At 38.6% G+C, this 24074-nt stretch overlaps 3 protein-coding genes across 6 annotated transcripts; all 3 read right to left on the bottom strand.

The window, feature by feature from the left end:
• Positions 1-215: 215 nt before the first annotated feature.
• On the bottom strand, positions 216-6784 carry LOC135623511 (O-fucosyltransferase 16-like). 4 transcript variants are annotated; one of them, XM_065126571.1, is made up of 10 exons: positions 6438-6784; positions 6266-6337; positions 6060-6150; positions 5821-5897; positions 3253-3341; positions 2953-3139; positions 2306-2487; positions 1352-1454; positions 939-1270; positions 216-851 (listed from the first exon to the last, which is right to left on the bottom strand). In XM_065126571.1, the coding sequence occupies exons 1-10, from the start codon at positions 6636-6638 to the stop codon at positions 395-397; spliced, it is 1791 nt and encodes a 596-aa protein (XP_064982643.1). In that variant the 5' UTR covers positions 6639-6784; the 3' UTR covers positions 216-394. The 4 variants fall into 4 exon arrangements, with proteins under 4 accessions (XP_064982643.1, XP_064982646.1, XP_064982655.1 ...); XM_065126574.1 differs by having other exon boundaries at positions 5821-5894; XM_065126583.1 differs by having other exon boundaries at positions 6272-6337.
• A 535-nt stretch (positions 6785-7319) lies between these two features.
• Positions 7320-10147, bottom strand: LOC135638516 (probable flavin-containing monooxygenase 1). The gene is made up of 5 exons (XM_065151656.1): positions 9570-10147; positions 9225-9462; positions 8985-9163; positions 7821-8179; positions 7320-7677 (listed from the first exon to the last, which is right to left on the bottom strand). Exons 1-5 carry the CDS (start codon positions 10014-10016, stop codon positions 7320-7322), a joined length of 1581 nt encoding a protein of 526 aa, XP_065007728.1. The 5' UTR covers positions 10017-10147.
• Positions 10148-15302: 5155 nt separating this feature from the next.
• Positions 15303-21465, bottom strand: LOC103978305 (protein NLP1). Its single transcript, XM_009394060.3, has 4 exons — positions 19757-21465; positions 19448-19495; positions 18346-19372; positions 15303-16973 (listed from the first exon to the last, which is right to left on the bottom strand). The coding sequence occupies exons 1-4, from the start codon at positions 20726-20728 to the stop codon at positions 16096-16098; spliced, it is 2925 nt and encodes a 974-aa protein (XP_009392335.2). The 5' UTR covers positions 20729-21465; the 3' UTR covers positions 15303-16095.
• Positions 21466-24074: the final 2609 nt, after the last annotated feature.

Below are 24074 nucleotides of genomic sequence, written 5' to 3'. Positions count from 1 at the left end.
TCACCTTTAAACAATTCTTGATGCCAAATTTGTTATAGAAATCTAACAGATGGGAAAAACTTTAACAAGGGGAATAATCACAATATATACCTTACAACAAAATTTCGAAGTCGACAACAGACTGCCGCATGATGAAATACGAAAACTATAATTCGGCAAGGTAGATCATACTTGCAAAGAAACAAAAGACCCTATCAACATGGTTTACCAGAATATACTAGAAAAGGAAGACACCATCGTCCCATCATAGAAGAGTATACACAAGGTGCAACAGAGAAGAAGTTACAAGTTCTCTCATAAGAAACCCGATTCAATGGCCCAAATAAAAGAATTTGATGAAAGAATTGGTTAAGCATTATAAACTGCTCAGTGGACAGAAAATCAGATCATCTTCTTAATCAGAGAGAAAATCCTCAAGCTCTGAATCCTCTTGCCTTGTGAATGGATTATAGTCCATGTCCGTACTATTAGACAAACTTTTACTCAATGGTGTATACTCTCCATAGTCCATGTCGGACCAGTCCGGCTCCTCATCAGTGTGATTGTATGTAGGCTCGCTGATACTGTGGCCTCTATTGCTTTTTCGATGTTGATCATCACCATTGGTCTGACTTAGTGAACCGGAATGTTTACCTCTCATTGCCTTAGTGGTCTCGCATATGCAAGCTGATGGATTTTCATGAAATTCACCTCTACCTGGTCTAACCTCTTTTGGCTCCCCCAGAAATCCTCTCTGATAACTGTACACCTTCAAAGAAAATTGCTCCCAAGTCATGTTTGCACGGTTTAGAAACAATGAATACAGCTTCTTAGCATTTGGTCTTAGGGTCCGCTTGTGCCCAAAGTATCTCCTGGTGAACATACCGGCAAAAGAAACGGAAATACTCTGAATATACAATACAACAAAAATTAGTCAATCATATAGAAGCAAAGCTTACCTTCGACCAGTCAGCATGCGAGCCATGTTACCATTGTTGTTTGCCACAAATGCATCACTTCCATCACATACAATAAAATCAAGAGCAGCCATGCGTGATGAGAATAAGGAGAATGGTTCCAATTCCTCCTTGCTGGCTAACGTCTCTTTGGAATGAAAATTGGGAAAGAGTGCTTTCAGAGGTGCCAATGATTCATCACCACCATATATTTCACCAGACGCAACATATATGTGAACATCACTTCCATAGCCCAATGCCCTCAGCATGAGTCCTACCTCTTCAGGTGTTAGTGGGCATCTTCCTTGCCTCCGTGCCTTGTCAGGGTTACTTATCTACTCGTGGTTTAGAATGACACTCAGGCACCAAAAGGGCAGCCATGTTTTTAAAAGATCAGGAATTATTGTTTCACTTACATGTAAAGTTTTCCACCTCTTGCGTATTGCACCAAGTTCTTTCCTTTCCTTCTCCCCTCCACCGTAATAGCATCCTGAGAAGGCAAGCATATCTGGTTCATATCTGCAATAAACCAACAGAGATACGAGTCACTGTCTCAACTTCCAGCACCCCACAAGCCTTCATTCATGCAACAATGTACAACAGACAAATCTTCAACTGGGGAAAAAACGGCTGGGTTGGGTCAAAACATGCTAGGTTGGGATGGCAGGACAAGACATGTTTTATGTTATCTTATAGCAAAAAAGAAAGTTGGTTGGGGGAATTCAGGTTGGGTTGAACTGTTCCCTAAAGGAAATGTATATTTGACATAAAACCAACCCAACCTGCCAGCAGGCCAAGACCTCTAAAGATAGACCCAACTTACAGACCCAACAACACAGGTCCATTTTGAACCAAGTTCACCTGATAGGTTCAAATCATCATTCCCACATATCTTTTAAGGCCTTGAAACCATATATTAAGCAATGGTATAGTAACAATTATATTTGTAGTAATAACCTCAAAATATAATTAATAAATTTTTTTTAAAAAATCCACAAATCCAAACTTGTCTCCACAGCATTGAGACCCTGAAACCACATATATAGTAACAATGCCACTTGTAGTAATAACCTCAAAATGTAATTAATAAAAAATAAAAAAAAAATCCACAAATCCAAACTTTCTCCACAGCATTGATTAATATAAATTGGGCTCCGTAATATACCACACCAACTTCATTAATCAACATAGCTAGCATCAAATTGTGGAGCTTGTTGATACAACTTGCTCAAAGTGATTGTGGCAAGAAAACAGAGCATTCTAGTCATACAATTATCATTCTAACAAAGCACCATGCACAAAGACAAGAAACAAATTTTCTCTAAGCTAAACGTGTGACCAAAATAAACATGATCAAGTTCAAGCTTTACCTTAGATGAAGGGCAATGAAATGCTTGCCTTTTTCCTTCATTCGACGAATCAACTTGTCACCCATGTCTTGTATTGGGTGAGTAAATTTCAGAGCATGATAATTAACTCTACATCTCAGCTTCTGCAAATCAGTTTCCAACTTGTTGGCAAGCCTGTAATCGAACTTTGTCAGCTGAACAACCTGCATATCATGGACAATAATTTCACTTCAGGATTGCAATAAACATCCATACTATTTGCCATCTCAATACCTACAAAATTGCCTACTTGCGTCTATAATAGCTCATTTCTATGTTTTCTGCATTGAGTTAATTTGAAAATTTAATGTTAGTATTCATAATGTATAGAGCTCCCCAGGTGTAATTCTGCATCTTTTCCTATAAGCAGAAGAATAAAACTAATAAAAACTTGAGGCCTTTATTTAAATATATTGTCATTAGTCAAGCAATAATTGCTCGAGTGCTTGTGTGATAAGGTAAGATTTTCTATGGATAATGTATGATAGTTTCTTAAAATAGAATTTTTTTTACTGTGTCAATCTTGAAGTTATAGATATCACAATCTAAATTGTTGACCAATGGAGTCAGCTGCTACCTTGAGAAGCTATCATTAATAGAGTAAGCCAATATCAATGCTCGTGACTTACATGCTTCTTCAGAAGAACAGGTAAGACCCGGTTTTGGTAACATCTTGGAGTACACTTCCGTGGAACACGCATAGTGTATGGACCCCTGAAAGGCTTCCCTCCCTTTTTTGGGAGTTCTTTTATAATTTTAACATCTTTTGATAGAAATGAGATGAACCAGTTAACGTCAAAAATGTCGCCGAAATTGCTGTTGGATGTAGCATCACAAACAATCACAATATTTTTCCATTTAAGTTAGCAAGACAATATTACATTAACTAAAATTCTCTTGAAAATTCAACCTAGGGTTTTGAAGAGAACCTGGCATCCTTCCAGAAAGATCTCTGGTCCAGCTTCGGAACAACAAGGGTGGCATTAAGAATCCTAGCTGCAACCACAGCATCTGTTATCTGGAACGAGTCACAGTTTTCCATCAATGATCTAGTGTTACAGCCTAATTAATTAAAGCAGCATGCTGCTAAATGTGCCACAAGTTATTCCAAGTCATCATTTTAATCAAGCTGATCTGCACCTTGATAACAGCAGAAAAGCAAAACAAGTTGTTTATACAAGTAGCATTTGCAGTTTTGCATTCATTAAAATCTCCAATACAAAATTACCGCTCTGCAGTGAAAACATTTCTAGAAGTATTATAAATCAAGGAAGAAACCATAATAAGACAATCGAGGTTTTTCAAATAGCTGCAAAATGAATGTTGCTATTTGGGCATTTAATTACTGTTGTCACTCAAAAGATTCTTTGCGACTGCCCAATCCAATAACTTCCCAAAATAGCACATCCATGTTAAAATACCTACTGAAATTTCTGTTATAAGAAGGGAGAAAAAAGAGAAATTGTCGGGTGCCAAGTCATGACCATCACTTGCAGCAGAATCATCTATAGGCAACTATTACAAGCCTTCAAAGTAACAGACAATGAAAAACAAAACTAATGTAAAAAAAAGAAAAGGAAGATATTGCTATTTGTTGACAAGGGAAATAAACATAAACAACATGTTAGTTTACGATCATATATGGAACATAATACATAATCTTCTCAATAAATAAATTAAGCCAAAGAGCCAAACAAACATAATTTCCAATTATGTTCTGAAAAGAGAAATAAAAGATCCCTTTACCCTGCTCATCTCATATTTATAAGAGAGACATCAGAGCCAAGATCTAAAATTGTGTTGCAAAATTTCCAGTTTGTCCGTTAAATTTGTTTGCTTAGGGTAAGTCTTTCATGAATGCTGTTTTATCACTCAAAAAGTGCAAGATATATGCCAAATCAAAGCCAAACTTCTCCAGATATTTATCAAATAGCTCTCGTTCAAGCTTTTTGTTATTTTTTAGCCATATCATCGATGTCCATATACTAAGTTTTGTGTTTGCAGATTTGAACATTAAGCATGCTCATTTAGTTAATGTCAAATTCGAAACAGTCTTAAGCTCAGACCCTAGCAACATTAGAAATGCTACTCCTGGTATGAGCTATCCAATGCTTTGCATACGATGATACAAATAAAGGCACTGTGAACTTTGGTCATTTCACTGATGCAATTCCTAACACATCTGCTCTATCTAAAAGGGGAACCTGATTTATCATTAGAAATGTTACTCCTGGTAATGAGTTATCCAGTGCTTTGCATATGATGATACAAATAAAGGCACTGTGAACTTTGGTCTTTTCACTGATGCAATTCCTAACACATCTGCCCTATCTAAAACGGAAACAGAATAAATCATCAGGGAAATATAAACAAAATACCCTATACATGCCAAATATCAACATATTTTTACTTCCAAGAGCATTTGCATCATTCAGGAACTAGCAGGTTACTTTAGTGCTTGTATTGACCCATCTTAAAGTCGGAATATTCAAAAACAATACATAACCATAATAATCAATCTGTCTAATGCAACATATTAGTTCTCCACTTCAGCTTTGTAAATTTTTCCTATGATGAACAGATATTTCATACATCACATGCTAGTAAATTAGAAACATCAGATAGATAATTAAACAGCACTACTGCCTTTGGAATTCACGAAAAGGAGCACACTAGGAAAGACATATGGTATCTACCATAACTTGTCTCGAAATTGTGGTAATTATTTGATTTTTTTTCAGAAAAAAAATATAACTAAAGCAACAGAAAGACTTGGGGCTTCTATCCTTTTCAAGTTCATGAAATCTAGTGATGCTATTGTGATTATTATTTTGGGATAAGTATACAAATAGCATTCCTGAAATAACTCATGATGACCAGACTTAACAGTTTAAACAAGAAAACAATCATGTTAGCACATAAACAAGCAAATTGTGCTATGTATGAGTCCATGGGTTATTTTCTTTTGTTGCTAGGCACTCTATTGCCAACAAGCAAGCTGTCATGCTAGACAAAATTGAAGCTGACATTTGAACCAAGACTCCCTTAAATGCTCTTTTTTTGGATCAACGGCTTGCTCAAATTAGCTTGAACAGATCTAAGACAAATTTCTGGTTATTCTAAGATCGACCATTAGAACTGAACTAAGTTTTCAAATTAAAAATCATCACATAACAGTAGGGACTGAAATTGCAACAACTAATACCAGGTGATATTAGTCTACAGAAAAGGTGATGCCAAAAAGAATTGTTGAGAGAAAACTATACACCAAAATTGCTTTTGATGAATCAAAAATTCACCTACCAAGAGAATGTCCTTCCTATGATTCCTTAACTGATAAGTCAGAATTCATTTAGTTTCAAGTATGACAACCACATGTAGAACTTTCTCAGACCTGGACAGTTTCTATTTCATACCAAAAATGAAACCCTATATGCAAACAAAATTTGCTGCCTCTGAAACAAATTTTGTAGTGAAAAATAGGGCAAACAACTCACCCCTGTTCTCTGTTGATTTAAGCCTCCACTAGTTCCAATCATCAAATACCTATCTCGACGAGTGACAGCTTCAGCTGCTGCAAGATCCAAGGAGAAAATTCTACATAACTTGGAACTTTGTTTAGCTTGCAACATTCATAAAGGCATCACAAAAACATAAAATTTTCTTGACAAGATAGAATTTGTCCTATTACTATTTACGTATATGGAACAACGCTAGCTACATATAGTTTGCACACCTGGAAACTTAATGCTGGCGTTGCTACATCCGACGTAGTACTTGGACAGCTTCGAACCCCAGAGACCATTCTTAGAGCTCCCTCCGCCATTCTTAACGAACCGAATGAGAGACGAAGAAAGAAAGGAAGACAGAAATATCATATGGGTTGTCAAATATTCTTTCCAGTTAACAAATTTCCATGTAAATGAGGAAACGTAAACCTACACGAACCGGAACACGAAAGGATTCGCCGGTGGTAGCATCCCTCCGTACTGCTGCATCACGAGAAATCTTGGGCTACGATTGGGAAAAATCGGAGAGGACGGAGTTAGAGGAAGAGATTTTGATCCTAATAAAATGTCAAAAGGGAAGAGGAAGGGGAGGGTTGCAGGTAAACCTTGCGAACCGGGGAGGGATCCGAGTGGCGTAGTCGGTGGCCGGAGACGGAAGGGTGGTCGAGGAAGGGCGGAGGGGCGAGGTAGGAGAGGAGGGCGAGAGCGAGGAGGAGGATCGCAACGGCGGTGGAGAGGAGGGAGACGGCGGAGGCCGCCGGGATCGGGCATCGGAGGGGGTGGTGGCGCCGCCGCGGGAGACGCATCGCCCGCCGCCGACTTCGTTGCTCCCTTCTCCTCCCGTGCTTGCGACCTCCTCTAATCTATCTATCTATCTATCTATCGCCAGGTCCCTGTGTCGAAATCGCGAGTGTGGAGGACAGCATTCGGAGACACGGCGGGCGGATGCATCGGCCGGAAGCGGTAGTAGTTAAATGACCGGAGTGTCTGTGGCTTATCCTTCTTTTTACCCTTTCTTTTTTTTCTTTTCCTTTCTCTTTTTTTAATTTATTTTATTCTTCTTTTGGTCATTATGTTGTCGGTGGCTTTTGGTAAGAGAAAAAAATAAAAAATATTTTATAATAATAATAATATTAATATTAAAAATAAATCCGATATCAAATTATTATTATTTCTTGGTCATTTACCAGCCTACATTAATAAGCCCATGGGCTAGGCCCAGAACATCAAAATTAGTTATCTCCTCGGCGTTTCGGCTCACGTGACAAGCCGTCACCGACGTCTTCGAACGGAACCAAATGCATGTGGAACCCACTAAGTCAAACGAGGTCAACAATTTCTTCTCCCCTACCCTACCCGCTGAAAACAAGTATGACAGCTGCAAGTAACAGAGGAGAAGAAAAAGAACATGTCTGTCTTCAAAACACAAATCTTTTGGTTTTCGGGTTGATTTACGCAACCACTGTAGTTGAGCTTGGCAACATGTTTCACTTGTCGCTACAATCAAGGTCAGCATAATCAACAGGCACATGAGGAAGAAACCATTCAGCTATAAACTTCTTCTTCCTCCTCGGGTTAAATCCCATGTCTCGACAAAGCAGATCATTATACCAGATGTTAATGCCGCCGATGCATGATCCTCTAAAATGCTTGTGATTGTATCGTTTCATGTACTTCTCCCACTCCAGCACGTTCTTCTCCATGCATCGTATGCTTGGGAGCCTGAAACGACCATCCAGGAAATGGCTTATCCATTTACTTCTCATATCCGAAGCATGAAGATTTGCCAAACTCTCCGAGTACCCGATAATTGCTAGTTGGGGAATTCGCGGATGGATGCATTCTCTGTCACAAAATAAGATTCCAAGAATTGTCGGTCGTCCAAATCGCCGAAAACACTTATCGAGTTCATATGCTTACAAAAAATGCATCTTTTTTGCTTAGCAATCGTGATATAGTAATGGAAGGCGAAGAAAGGAGAGACAGACCTGTAGAGAGGAATAGTGGTGTTTGATGAGCCTGCCACAATCTGTTGAAACCATTTGGATGTGAAGATGTCTCTGAGCTTCTGGTCTCCTTTGAATCCAGTAGCAAATATCGCCAAGTCCGACTCCACTAGTTCACCTTCGCCGTCTATGGATAACCCATTCTTACAGAAGCTAAAAGTCTGTGGTCTCTTCAGAACGATGCTCCCTTCTTCCACTTTATCGTAGAACTTTTCAGGCATTAATGTAATCAAACAAGAAGTGACTGATTGGAAGAAGCTATGTTCTGGTACCATTCCATGTTTTTGCAATGGCATTTTCCATTTGAAGTACATTTCTGCGATTTTTGAGAATAGCCATCTCTGAAGCACGACAATCAACAGAGTTGAATTTTAGTTCCAAACGAATTGTTGCGCTACAAGCAATCCATAGTTACTTTTCAGAGAGCAAACAAAGGAGTTACTTTCAGAACCAACCTCCCATAGCCCGGCAAAGCGCACACAGCAGTAGAAAGAAGAAATAGAAGCATGCAATGATAAAGAAGAGGCAAGTGCGGTTTTCTTCCAGTAAATGTCATATGGCGTACTAATTGTGCTTAGTTCTTCACTACTGTTGTACATTCACAACATATTCTATCTTGACATTTAGTGCACATGAATGGTCAACCGTTGTGCAGCTTAATTACACTCTGTATTTGAGGGAAAAAAAACAATGCAATTAAATGGGTAATGAAAAGTATAGCTGAATTATGCTGTGTGATGAGTCATGAAAGTGATCTTATGCAATTCAGTGCAATTAAATGGGTAATGAAAAAAACAATGCAATGCAATGCAATGCAATTAAACAAAATAATGCTAAATCATCTTATGCACCTTTTTATCGGTTCACTGAGTCATGAAAGTGATCTCAATGTCTACCAACAGCTGAACTATGCAGTGTAACAATTAGCAATGAAAGAACATATCTTCTTTGCTTTTTTGATCACATCAATGCATAATATACGTAATCTCAATGTCATCATCCAATAGCTGAACTTTGCAGTGTAAAAAAAATAGATTTTAATAGCGACTAAAAAATCATGCTAAATCATCTTCTTCACTTTTTCATCAGTTTGATGCAAAGAAAGAGTGATCTTAATTAATGTCAACCGGCGGCAATTAATGTTACCAGAGGTGCCAAGAAGGTGGCCAGGAGACTCAGCAGAACTCCTTCCCCGGGCTTGTGAAGGAGAAGTTCTGAGAAGCGACTGCGGTAGAAATATTCGTAGAGAGGAAACCTTTCGATAGCAGATTCATAAACCATCCAACGCTTGGTTCGAAGCATCATCGTGCATGGCAAGTCAACGCCTGGACACAAGAAACAGAGTGAGCGAAATAATATCAGTGGTTGAAATTCTAAACCTCTCACCATTGACATCTGCGCACTCTGATGCGATGTCAAATGCTGATTTCCCTGAACCGAAGACTATGATTCGCTTTCCCTTGATAAGAGCAGCAGCAGTGGGGTTCGCCAAGTTGAAGTAGTCCATTGAGTGCATGACCTCTCCGTCGAACACTTCAGGTCCCTTCTCTGGTGGGAAACTTGGGAAATTTGGGACGCCGCTAAATCTCCCAATGCATAGGATCAGGAAATCCGCTCGATAAATCTAGCATACATACGAGGAATGCTCTAAGAATTGTGGTGATATGAGGACTCCAATGGATGCTACGATGTACTGCGGTGCACAATTTGGTCTGAATACTGAGTTGTTACCTCGGTGGAGTCATGGCCCTTGTGCTGCACGGCGACGTGCCACTCGCCTTTGGCGGCGCCACCGAAGGCCGCGCCGTTGCCGGCCCATAGCTCCCATGCCGCCATCTCCTCCTCGGACGCGCCCACGTACTCGACCGCGACCACCCTGGACTCGAACTTGATCCAGCGGAGGAGATCGAAGTGGCGCGCGTACGACTCCAGGTACCCCAGCACCTGCTCGTGCCGGGGGCACGTCTCCGTGACGCCCGCCGGCCACGGGAAGTCGGTGAACCGGTATTCCCAGTTGGGGGACTGGAGCCTGGTGGAGGCCAGGGTGTGCGCCCAGAGGCCGCCGACGCCAGCCTCGGCCTCGAAGACGACGGGGCAGAAGCCGCGCTCCAACACGTGCTTGCAGGCCGCCAGGCCGCTGATGCCCGCCCCCACGATAACCACCCGCTTCTTCTCCATCCCTCTCGCGCGATCTCGAGGACGGAAGGAAGGATTTGGAGGACTTGCTCGTGTCCAAGACACGCTATATAACAGGGAAAGATCGAGGCTTACGGCGGGTTGAATGATACGATTTTAATATTAGAAATGATCCCATATTTTGACATCTCAAAATTCAACCCCCCTTCCTCTCTAAAATTAAAAAAAAAAAAAAAAATCGACGACTGTTTTTAAACCACGTGATAATATGATTTTAATACTAGACATGGGACCCACACGACGCTCTCATTTCAATCACCCTTCGATGAAAAAGAGAACTCATCCCTCCTAATTTCAATCCACCATATGATTATTTTTAAACCAATGTTTTGGTTGAGAAGAAAGTTTTGGGATGACATATTAAGACTACCATATGATTATTTTTAAACGATGTGATCAACGATAAAATTTTAATATTAAATATGAATATAATTATCATGAAGACTATTTTCAAATATCACCATCAATGGTAAAACTAATATTAGAAGTGGGATCCACATACCCCCTCGGATTTCAATCATCCCACGACCAAAAAGAAAACACACCCCTCGAATTTCGACCCTCCTAAAACCAAAAAGAGAATAGCTCATATTTTGTTTTTGATCGAGAAGAAAGTTTTGATATGATATATTTAGACCATGAGATGACTGTTTTCAAACGATGTGATCAACGATAAAGTTTTAATATTAAATATGGATATAATTATCATAAAGATTAATTTCAAACATCATTATTAATAAAAAAATTTTAATATTAAAATTAAGATTCAATAAGATTTTTATATTAGAAGTGAGACTAACCCACCGTGCTCTCCCCTGACTTCAACCACCACCCAACCAAAAAGAGAACACTTCACATCTAATATTAAATATGAATATAATTATCATAAAAATTATTTTCAAACATCATCATCAATGATAAAATTTTAATATTAAAATTGAGATTCACCCATCCTCTGACTTCCCCGGCATATTGAGATAAAAAAAATATTATGGTGACTATTTTTAAATGATATAATAAATAACAAAATTTTAATATTAGAAGTGAGACTAACCTACCGTGCCCTCCCTTGACTTCAACCACCCCCCAACCTGTCACGCCCCTCAAATAATATCGATGATTTTAAAATTTTCATCGCAAACTAATCCAGGATCCAAACTAACATTTGAGGACACGGAAAAACATTTTATCAAATTCACATATATAAAATCTATGCAGTTTATAATCATATATCACATCACTCGATAATTCACATTTTTTGCAGCCCAAGCCAACTTGATAAACATGAATAACATTTATAAATCCACAAGCTAAATAAATTATACAATCAGAACTCCAACTATTCACCACAAGTTCATATCATCATAAACTAAACTTAACATTCTGAAATTCCAAATAAGAGAAATCTTCTAACACTTTTACATAGTATATCCATTTCGATTCATCAACAACATTTCATTACATACAAAATATGCTTATACAACAATAACATAATAACCAACAAGACTGGCCCATAATTCTAAATAGCTCTTCACTACCTCAGCCCAATTCAAAACATCTCAAAGAGTAACAACTTGACTTGAAAGATTTTATATAACAACGGAGTGAGCTAAAAACAGCTCAGCAAGTGACAAAGCATATTTAGAACAAAAGGAATGATTTCAAACAAGTAAGATATCATAATGCAAGGCAGAATACAAGAATTTTCAAGACTACTACTTCTTTCCATTCTCCTCTTCCTTCTCCTTCCTTTCTACTTCTTCTCTTCTTCTCCTTCCTCCCCTTCTTCTCCCCGATCCCCTTCTTCTCCCCGACGCACAGCACCTCCTCTCCTCTGTTTCCTCCTACAGAAAACAGAGGTGCCACCACTTCACCCGCTTCTACTTCTTCTCTTTCTTCTCCTTTTTCTTCTCCTCTTCTTCCCTTCTCCTACCCGACACCCCACACCTTCTCACTGCAGCCCATGCCGCAGCCATCCTTTTTTTCTTCTTTTTCTCTTCTTCTTTTTCCTCTTCTTCTTCTTTTCTTCTTCTCCTCTTTTTCTTTTCTCCTCCCCAACGCCCCACAGCTCCTCGCTGCAGCCCTTTCCGCAGCCACCTCCTCTTTTCTTCTTCTTCTTCTTCTTCTTTTGCTTGCTTCTCTTCTTCTCCTCTTCTTCCCTTCTCCTCCCCGACGCCCCACACATGAACTCCTCTGTTTCCTCCTACACGAAACAGAGGTGCTGCAGTACTAGCTGCTGCAGCTATCTCTCTTTCCTCTCCCTCTTCCCTCTCTTCTTCTTCTTCTTCTTTTCTTCTCTTCTCCCTCTTCTTCCTCTCTTCTTCTCCCCACGCCCCACCGCTCCTCTCTCTGTTTCTCGAGAAATAGAGAGTGTGAGAGGCGGTGGGATAAAACCGAAATTTTTGATTTTTTTTTTTGTAACTTAATAGTTTAGTCCTTGAAATTTCTATATTTACATATAGGTCCTCCAATTTATAAATAAATCTTTATTAATAATTTTTAAAAGTTAGGGATATTACATAACAAAAAAGAGAATACTTCACATCTTGTTTGCGACTGAAAAGAAAGTTTTAAAGATGACATATTAAGATGAGAAAAATTATCGAGGTTATTGTTTTTAAATGACATGATGGTCCCACTTCTACTATCTTATTTGTGATTAAGAAGAAAGTTTTAAGAATGACATATTGATATAAGAAAAATTATTGGGGTGACTATTTTTAAACGATATGATCAATGATAAGATTTTAATATTAGAAGTGGAACTGACCCACGGACCCCCTCCCCTCCTCCTAAACGGTAAGATTTTAATATTAAGTAGGACTAACCCACCGACCCCCACCCCCCTCCCCTCCAAAACAAAATTTTTTTTTAGATGACTATTTTTAAACTACATGATGACATAATTTTAATATTAGAAGTGGGACCCATACACCCCTCGGACTTCAACCACCCCTTGACCAAAAAAAAGAACTCACCCCTTGAAATTCAACCCTCTTAAAATCAAAAAGAGAATATCTCATATCTTATTTTTGACCAAGAAGAGAGTTTTGGGATAACATATTAGGACTATAAAGTGGTTCTTTTCAAACAATATGATCAACGATAAGGTTTTAATATTAAATGTGGATATCTCATATCTTGTTTATGACCAAGAAGAAAGTTTTGAGATGATATATTGGGACGATGAGGTGGCTATTTTCAAATAGTATAATCAACAATAATGTTTTAATATTAAATATGAAAACTTGCCCCCTACTAAAAAAAAGAAACCTTCCCCCTAAACCAAAAAGAGGAGAAGTTTTGGGGATGACATATTGGGATGACAAAAATTATTGAGGTAGTTGTTTTGACCTACCCTCTCTAGAACTTCAATCTCCCCCTAACTAAAAAGAGAAGCCACCCTCTCGAACTTCAATTGCTCCACCCCCCCCCCCCCCCCCCCCCCCTCCCCCCCAAAAGATTTGGAGCATAAATGTCTATTGAAACATTTGTTCAGATCAACTCTATGAATTATGCAACACAGAGATAATGTTCTATGACCTTTGGTTACTAAACTATTGATAACCCAATGTTGGAATCTCTAATTCATACAAAACTTGATTTATCTAAATCTAGATTGATACATCTTTCGAATGATATCTAATTTGTGCAAATTGGAGTATAATTGGTTATTCAAATAATTCATGCAATGTGCCTCTCAAATTCTATCAGAATCGAGTTTTGATCGATTCTGCCTATTCTTGTTTCATTTCTTTGGAAATTATTTTCAGCTAACATCCTTACTTCAGTTGAGCTTTACATTATTGCTTTGAGTCCCTGCATACTTTTGTCCTTTAATTATTTGTTTATCTGAATCTATTATGTAAAGTTCATGTTTGTATCGTAATGTTTCGTATAGGCACATGCAGTTCGTTGTTCCGCATGTGTTTCCGATATGTCTTAATTTATTGTTCACAATGCCCTTTTATACTCTGGTGTTTGTGGGATAATATGAAACTTTGCCAGAAATGGTAAAGAGATTATTTGGACCTTTGACATAAATGATAAAGGGTATGTGCTTAGAGCTCGCGATACTCTAGATTATGTTTGGTGGTCATTCGATGGACCATATTATGTTATAATCCTACTTCTCCATCTATGTGTTTGATATGATATCCAGAGCTTTGGTTATGTGTTTCTATATATACTTTGGATATGAATGAAATGTATACAACATCAAATGCGATGTTTGAACTTCTATTTCGTATTTGTTATTTGATATGCTCCGAAATACTTCATATGTCATTGATATACTCCAAAATGTTTCATTTGTTATTGATATGCTCCGAAACATTTCATACGCCATTGATATGTTCTTAAATGTTTCATCCGCCATTGATATGCTTCGAGATATTTCATCCATCATTGATATGTTCCAAAATGTTTCATCCGCCATTGATATGTTCCGAAACATTTCATACATCCTTGATATGCTCCGAAATGCTTCATATACAATTAATATGCTCCGTAATATTTTATACGCTATTGATATGCCTCGAAATGCTCCTTACGTCAATGATTTGCTCCAACTAATCTTTACTCAATTGTTATGAACAAAACATGCTTCGAACGAAATGACATTATAAATCTGTATTCGATAAGTGGCTATCTATGAACTCTTATATCGCTACCTTGTATTTGGTACTTTATTTGTTTTGAAACTATCATCTTTCGTCATGGACATGTTAGTCGCTTGCTGAGCTCTATGTGCTCACCCTGTTGCTATATAAAATTTTCAGGATAATTTATCGCTTGCTAAAATGTTTAAATTGGGCTGAGGCTACGAAGAATACCTCAAGTTTTGGGGACCACATATTGGCACAAGAAAAATGATTGGGGTGACTATTTTCAAACTGTGTGATTCCTTCCAACAAAGAAACTTTAATATTACAAAGACTATTTTCAAACTGTGTGATCAACGATATGACTGAGAATAAAGTTTTAGGAATGATATATTGGGATGAGATAAATTATCGAGGTGATTGTTTTCAAACGATATGCGAGTTTTGAATTGATCAGACAACACAGTCTTAAATTTTTTTTTTTTATCATTATCATTTCATCTAAAAGCTTATGATACCGAATAAAACATAATTTAATTCAGATTCTTCTCACTATGAAGCAATGCTAATTCCCCAAACAATTTAGAGCTTAAGCTCAACTGGTACAACCAAATACCAATTCTAGATGAGCAAAATGAGGAGAGAGGACAGACTGAAAGACAGCTGCATGGAATGTAATCTAAGCATTCCAATGAAATATAAGCATTCCACGTCAAACATCTCAAGACTTTTAAGTCATGATGCTATCAATATATGGCTTAAAGATGGAGACATGAAAGTCGAAATGGTCAAACTATGACATGAGACCTAATGATCACAAAAGAATACTGCTCCAATTGCCTTGCGGTTGGGATTTCTATAGCTCTGGAACCGTTCTGATTCCAAGGGGCTTTCGTCAATCTGTTTTTAGGCTTCTTGGGGCCGATATAACTGTTGTGATTGATGGTATAGCTTCTGTGGCATCAATTTCTTTAACTTGCCTGCTGCCAGTAGGAACATCAAATGTTTATTCCATCACTCAAAGGAGCCATTGAGTGGCTATTTTACAAGTAGCTCACTTTGTTCACGATCGAAGTTCCTTTAGGTAATCACTCACCGTCGGGCTGATACTCGATGCATCGAAATAACATCTTCAAGGCCTTACAGATCTCCGAACCCTCCAAGCTTCAGTAGACACTCGAGCAACAAAAGAAAAACTTAGTCCCAAATCCCAAGTCCGTCCTCAACTTCTACCAATTTCAAGCAATTCTGGTACCGTCAAACTATGGACTCAAGGCCGATAATCAGGCTATCACACATTTTTTTTGTGTCTCTCCGTGCAGCTTTAGCATGTTCCTCAGTCAATTGCTGAAAAATCCAGGCTCCTTCTTTTTGGCCATAGATCATTGCAAAGATTATGTTAACTTTGAAATTCCATTTTTGAAAGACCAATTTTGGTTGAGATTAGAGGCTCTTAATCATGAACTCAATCCTGTGCCGCATGACGATGTTCTGATCAGAGTACTAGCGACTGGATGGACAGAAATATTTATTGTCTGAGCACCTGATAATCTGTAGATATGGATGCATTCCTGAAGATCCGCATCACATGCTAGTAAAATCCACTCTGACTCATCATCGAAGTACCTGAGATTTACTGAATGCTCAATGCCTATATTGAACCGCTTTAAGATCTCTTGTCTCAAGTCTTCGAAGCCCCAAGCAGGATGTAGCCGCATCCTAACCTTTTCTGCACCATATGTGGCTTTTACTCTGATCCAACTGCTTCTATTACTATCTGAAGGAGACAAACTTCCAGAAGAACAATGCTCACTGAGTGACTTTGGATGTTGAAATCTATTAGGAGATAACTGTGTGCTTTTAGTTGGAAGATGCAAATCCATCTGACCATTTGTTCCATGAAGAATGTCAATAATCTTTTCCTCCATGTTAACTTCTTGCTTCATTCTTGGTTCAGCACTCTGATTACACTGTTTTTCGCCACTTGAAGAAGAGAGACTTGAGGTGGATGTTGGACTGCATGATGATGATGAGTGAGAAGATGACAAATTGGGTTGGATTATTTTAGCATCTAGGTCTTGATGGTCAGCATTTGGATGATCATTTTGATTTGGTCTGGAAACTGGGAAGTCTCCTGATGAATTCTTATCTGAGACAGGTGCTGTTGTGAAATCCTTATAAAGGGAACTGAGTTGAATGGCTTTATCTGCACCATGAACTGAATCAATAACCACTTGCAGTTTCCTCAAGGAGTGGTCCACTTTTTTTATCTTTCGTGAAGGCCAGCGAGTTATCCCGTGCTGCCTACATATTCTTTTCAGAGTAGTAGGGCACACTGAAACATGGAATGTTGATAGACGACAGCATTATCAGTCATATATGATTGTACATTAAACTAATAATCCATTATCACTACTACAGCCGAAACAAGAAAATCTAAATCATGTGGGCAATTGAAGTTACAAAGTTCATAATATACCAACAAGTTCGCAACAAAGTTCACATACTTCATATTTACTATTTAGCATAGAAAAGTTAGCTTGAGTTCTTTATTTCACTCGCATCTTTATCATCTTAAGAAGTAAAAGAACTTGCATCATAACCACCAAAGATGCCCAGAGCTTGTTCCTTACCCCACTTAACAAACAAGAAGAATAACACTAATGAAGATTCCTAGTCATCGTTTACACGATTGATCAATTGTGATCCATATTGCTCAGGTCCCATACAAAATCCTAACAGAACGGGAAGACTTAGTTAAAGATTAGGCTTGTCAACAAGTCAAATAAAATCTTACGATTTTGATCCAATCCAACTTAAGCCAGCTATGGACTAGGGTTTTGGTCCAATAATCTGATTGTTTAACTATACTTGCTAATCTCAGTAAGACCTAATCTGGCCATATAATCTATCAAATATTTGGTCATTTTTATAATATATGCAGCATTATATTTGTTTACAAAAAATGGTGATGTTTAAGTTAATGAGATTTAGAATTTGATTCATGGTTTTTACATCTAGGCAATGTATGGAAATTTTTAGATTTTTAAAGATAAAATTTGCCAAATAACTGACATGATGATAGGATGCAAGAATCCTTCAGTCTATATGAATCACTTTTGAAAGATTTAACAGAAGTTCTAAGAAAAGAATGAATCCATGAATACAAATCATACCTTGAATATAGCAGCCCATCAGAATATTAATATGCACGTCAAAAGAAAGTGTCATACTCAACTCGTATATCTGCTTGTAATTATCAGATTCTAAAGAGGTGCCTGATACAATTTAGTGTTTTGATATGTGGAAGGCTTGATAATTCTACTCTTGTCGTCCAGAAGCAGATAATAAAACTTCATTAAACCAACGATAATAAAACAACACTTTGCATCAGAAGAGGTGGGCTTTAACAAGAAAAAAGGTTCTTTCTGCTATATGCTTTTATTTAATATAAAATATTTCATCCTAGTCGAATTTAAAGAAGTTTGTATTGGGGGCTCTAGAAGCTAGGATTTCTCATACAACAAAAACATGGAAAACTTTTGCAAGAACAAAATGAAGAACAAGTTAGTATCTCTACATTTGGTGGAGGCAGTTTCTTTTGAGAAAAAAAGAAGAAATGAGAAAAACAATAGCACAAATCAAACGGAAAAAATATTAATTATCTGATGCAAGTTGATTTTTTTCCAATAAAGAATGAATCTTACCACCAATGCCCTTTGCAGCATCTTTCAAGCTACCAGCAAAATATTTACGAAGAACTTCCAAACTGACAGTCTTCTCTGTTTTTCTGCGCCTCTTTTCTGTTGTTCTTGTAGCCTCAGAACAGCTACTATCAAAATTGAAAGAATTCTCATTATCACTTATATCTTTTGCAAAGCCTTGTTCATGCTGCCTAAGCTTTGAGGATATCTTTTCTGCAGGCAATACCACCTCAGTGTGATCTCTGTCAGTCGTAATACTAAATCGTTCAACTCCATGCTTCTTAAATTCAAAAACATGGCTTATTTTCTTATTTGAGTCTCCCATTGCACTTGTGAACCAAGGTGGTGTATTCTCATACACTCCCGTCTTATGAGCTTCCAGTGAAGTGTCAGTGTCACATTTTTGTCCTGGTTCTGCTTCAGAAGAAGATTTTGCCAACCAAAAATTAGGAATTGTTTCACTCACTAGTAACATAGCCTCATCTGCCAGCTCCTTAGATGTGACAACCCGTAAAGTTTGGCAAACTTGTTGTATAGTGCCTGACAATGAATTTAGCATCCGTTTCTGCTCTTCGATCAGTATGCAATTAGCAGGTAGAAAGAATTCCAATACAAAGTCAGCATTTCCAGTTAGAATACTTCGCAGGCGTATTGCAACTGCACCTCTTAAACCAAACATCTTGGCATAGTGAGAAAGTGGATACTCTGTCTTACTGGAAGCAGTAACATCTGACACAAAGCATGGTTGATTGGTAGTGAAAGCTCTACCAGCTACACCTTGTCCCCTTAGCAAGTGATGCTCAGAACAGGCCTCATGAAATCCGGTCATAGAAGGGTCATTCACACAACAAACATCATCACAAGTGGAGACACAATACCCATAGTTTTCATCGGAATGGCGGATGCCCTTTTTACCTTGTTGAATGCACGGAATCCAAGTTTGAGCTAATGGTAACATGTGCATCCTGCAAACAGCTTTTAGAACCTCTAGAATCTCAGGTAAAGCAGCTTGGTATGAACCACTACTTACCTGGAAAAGAGCATCATGTGCTGCAATCAGTAGGATACTTCAACAATAATACTATAGGGTAGTCTACTGGCTCACCTTAAAGCGTGGAACACTCGCAACTTCCGAGCTCCTAAGATCAACTGCCTGCAAATACCAGGTGTCTTTTAGCAAAATTTGAAATAGTAGCTAGCTGATGCTCTTAAATTGTCATTTCGTCATATCTACCACAAATAGCTCAAGGGCTTCCTAAAGGAAATGGATCACAAATACCTTACATAGCTGTACTCTAGTGCTTAAATAAAATTTATATCAAGAAAATAGAAGCTCGGAGTAAAAAATAGTCAGTAGGGAAAGTTCATATCTAGAAGCTTAAGAATGATATAGAGAGGAGAAAAAACACCTAACCTGAAGAGCACTGCAAATATTCTGGAGTTCATAAGTGTAATTTATCTTTTGTGTCGTCATGACAACCTCCACAACACCCAAGCAAGATCGATTACCCTGATCAAAAACAGGAAGTGCTATACTGCCACGAATATCAAGCCGCTGGGCATAATCTACACGTGGATACTCATAGCTGCTAAATAACCGAACATCCGGCGTCCATTCCGGCAATCCTCCTAGAAACACCCGGCCAGGCAAGCCTAATGCCTTGCCAGAGTTCTCCTCAGTTGAGAACTGGTAGTTTACGGAGACCTCTCGATAATTCACGAGTTTCTCACATTTTCGGTTTAGTAAGAAAGGTTGACTGTAGGTTGTAAGAATCAATTGGTCTCCTCTCTTAACAGGCACCCATAACTGAACTAGGGCATCACCTTCCCTTTGATTCTCCTTGATGTAATTAAGTGCCTGCATGAATTTCTCTTTTACAGAAAAATTAGACTCCCTTGGTTGAATCCACCAGCTTGTTCCTGGTGCAGAGCTCGGGCTTGTTGAACATAGATCACCAGAGTCGACTGAAAGCATGATCCGTCTAACAGAACTTGGATTGAGGGATTGCTTTTTGTCGATGTTTTCAGCCCGGGTTTCATCCGGAGGAGGACATGTAGATACAACTGACCTTCCTATATCATCTTGGTTACAACCATCCAGTCGATCTGGATTGGGACTACTATTGCTGACCTCAAAGAGAGGCGAAAAGCTCAAAGAATTGAAGGGGCTCATGGAGTCAGGAGTACCAGCTTGCAAGGCATCAGGGCAATCAGGAAATTCCATCCAGCCATCTCCTGAGAGCAGCTGATCCAGCAAATCCAAATCAGCAGCACCATCTGCGAGATTGCGCCCCAGCGAAGTATCAGCCTGAGGAACAGCTTCCATCACCGAGATCTCTTCGATACCAACCAGACGCGAATTATCAGGCTGAGGAACAGCTTCCATCACTGAAATCTCTCACCACATGAACCTACTAAAACCATACCCCAAGAACTGCATCATCATCATCGTCATCAAGAGATACCAGAAATTCCAGCCAAGCAGAAACAATCAACACTCAATGACTTCCTAACTGCAATCTGGCACATGAACGACGAGCATTTCACTCACTGTGCTGGTCAAGATTGCAGGCACAACAAGAGATTCTCGTTGTGGAAAAGCAGATATCAATTCCTTCAAGCTCAACGCAAGAATCCAAGGAAAGAATAAGAACCACTAACTACAGATGCAAGCACACCTTGGAGAAAAGAGAGCAGCTGGTGGAGCAAAAGCTAATCTTTAGGGGACTTATTCCAACAAGGGGTTTCCTTTCCCCTCTGAGCCACACATCCCCCCAAGAGAAGAAAAAGACGCACCTTTTCCCGTTCAGATAAATCCAAGAGGGGGGCTTTCTGCTCGGAAGCCCGGTTGATGTGGTTCAAGAAGAAGGGCTCACCATGAACTCCTCCTCTTCCCTGCCACAAACCCCAGATCACCTTGCACACAGGCCCTGACCTCCCCTTCCATGCCCTGATTCTCCCCAAAGGATCTCAAGTGAATCCCGATGGATGAATGCATGATTGACACAAGTTTTGTTGTCATCAAGCTTGGCTCTGTGCTCTCGGAATCTTTCCATATTGGTCCCCACCACCATTGGGCTCTCCAACCATCAGCAACTCTCCATAAAATAACCCAAGCAAAGTTGACATAAGCTTGTGGGCTTGCAAAGGGGGGGGAGGGTTTGAAACTGGCAAGCGATACGGGGGGCGTGCAGACCAGGAACCTGAGATGCATGCTGTCATCGAGACGGTGACGGGCAGCCAAATGATGTGGACCAGGAAGGTGATTCCTGCGTCCAGGGCATGTGGCTTACTCCCACATCCCAAGGCTCTGATTCGGTCGAAGATGCGGAGTCAATCTGCCATGGAACCCCTCTCCATTTCACCTTCGACCGACGAGGGTGAAGCGTACACGGATGGATTTGTTGAGCGGCTGCTCGCATCTCGAGATTCACGCGCTGCGATTGCATCCGCCAGAATCTGATGCAGCGTCGGACGTACGACCCGTATGAAAGCATCACACGACACCACACGTAAGCTGATAGATTGGTACGGCAAACCTTTTCTTCCGCCTCCTATTTAATTGAATCAACCAAAATACATAGTTGACATCTGCATGAATGAGAAGAAAACCAAAAGGAAGAGAATTCCTTCACGACATCTTTGTTCATCCAACAGGCACTCACTTTGGAGCCTCTCTGTCTTTCCATCAACCACAAACCTACCTACCCTCCAATACAAACACCACTGCTTGCATGGAACTATTTGACCTGGGAATTAAAATGCAATTTGAAGAATACTGAGCTGTATGTGATTCTGTGTAACATTTCTTGTCTGTTCCTCGGTGTTCATACTCCCCCCCTACGCTAAGTTGGAACCGTTCGTCTCAGGGATTCAGGATCTAAATCTGAAACCCACAGTGCAGATTACATATCCTGCTACAGCTCCACTGTCACTTGATCCAAACGTCGGCTACGGCTTATTAAACGGAGACCAGATTCCAGAGAGCGGAAAGGGAGAGCATCATGCTGAGCACTATCCGAGGCTTGTCCGGTAGTCATCACCAACTGTGAACAGCCTTTTGGAGCTCACTAGCATGACTGTGGCTCCGAGCCAATGGTTTCCCAATATTATGACTTCAGATGCAGCTAGCACAAGTATATTATGATGTCTGATTCATACCCACATCCTAATGCATCTGAGATCTGATGATTTTAAAAGGGACTGACACCATTTATCATCTATTAATTGCATGCGATTATCGACTCTTTGGATGCTTCAAGAAACGAAATGTTGTTCATGAAAATTATGAGCAAATTCAGGATAGCAGGATAGTTGCTCTGCAACTGATCCCAATTGATGTGCCCAAGGATGGCTAGAAATCACAGCCACCTAGCATAGAGTTAAATTCCAACTTCTCTTGTATAGGATGGACCATAAACTACTATATTTCAACTCTTGAATGTATGGAGTTGGATCACACATAAATAAATGAGGTGGATGATATACGAAACATGAACATTGTTGAGCTGGACTACTCTACTCTACTCTACTCTACTCTACTCTATTCTACTACGATTCGATCTGATGTGGCTATAGATGGACATTGATAGTAATATGCTTATTCTAATGTATAAATTAGCTCAGCACATAATTTGTTTAGTAATTTGACATAGTCAGTTTTTCGAGTACTATCACATCCAAAAGAAAAAGGAGATTGTTGAATATTCGAAATTCAAATAGGGTAGTTATTATTTTGAAAGTAAAGAAAATATATATCGCATGCCCGTTTAAGTTAGTATGCGTTTAAAATTCATGTCCAGTACTTTACTTCGGCTCAAGGATAGAAGATGTTCATATCTTGCTTCCTATAAAAGATAACATCATGATTTATTGAGTAAAACCACATTTTTCATCAAGTTAGCATGTATATGTAGACATCTAAGGCTCGTAAATATTTGTTTAGTAAATCTTGAACGAAAATATATTTTAGAAGACCGCTTTATAAAGTATTATTCTTATAATTATCGTCTTAACAAAAGAATATATCATTTATATTTTTCATCTCCAAAGTTCATTGTGACATGTCATTGAATATTGCAATACTGATTTATTGAAAATAATGACCATATCGATACATACACATTATAAGCCATATATACCTCTAAATTTACCATAAGACTATTCGTCATTATCCTATTAATAATTAAGAATAAAACTATAATCACACGGTCGAAAATGCTTATTCACATATTCAAACCCTATAAACATGGGGTTAATGTTTGGGATATAGGAGGTTCATTGTTATAGTAAAAGACCTGAATCTAATATGATTATTTTGTTACTATTTGATTGTTAACTCATCCAGTAATCAAGCTTAATTTAGTTAGATAATTTTAATTACCTTGATGACATCATAAATTTGTTATAATCACCTTAATGACATGTAAGTCTTTCGTAAATATCCTAACATTATGTCACATAAAAAAGACAACATTTTATTAGATGATTTTCTAAAAAAATACTCATATTTTAAATATTTTTCAATCAATACCTCATTTTATTTTTTCAAACAGTACTCATAATTTAAAAATAACTTAAATTAATCCTAAAACTTTTCTCATTTGTTGCAGTATTTTGGTCTATTATAATGTTTTTGTTTGTTACTGTATTTTGGTCACTATAATAAAATAAAAACACTACGAATGATCTTAATAGACTTATGACCACAATCAAATTAGCTATAAGCCTAA

Source organism: Musa acuminata, chromosome BXJ1-3 (genome assembly GCF_036884655.1).
Source record: "Musa acuminata AAA Group cultivar baxijiao chromosome BXJ1-3, Cavendish_Baxijiao_AAA, whole genome shotgun sequence".
Classification (NCBI taxonomy): Eukaryota; Viridiplantae; Streptophyta; class Magnoliopsida; order Zingiberales; family Musaceae; genus Musa; species Musa acuminata.
Note: the sequence above shows the minus strand (reverse complement) of the source record. Positions and strands in the feature narration are given on the sequence as shown.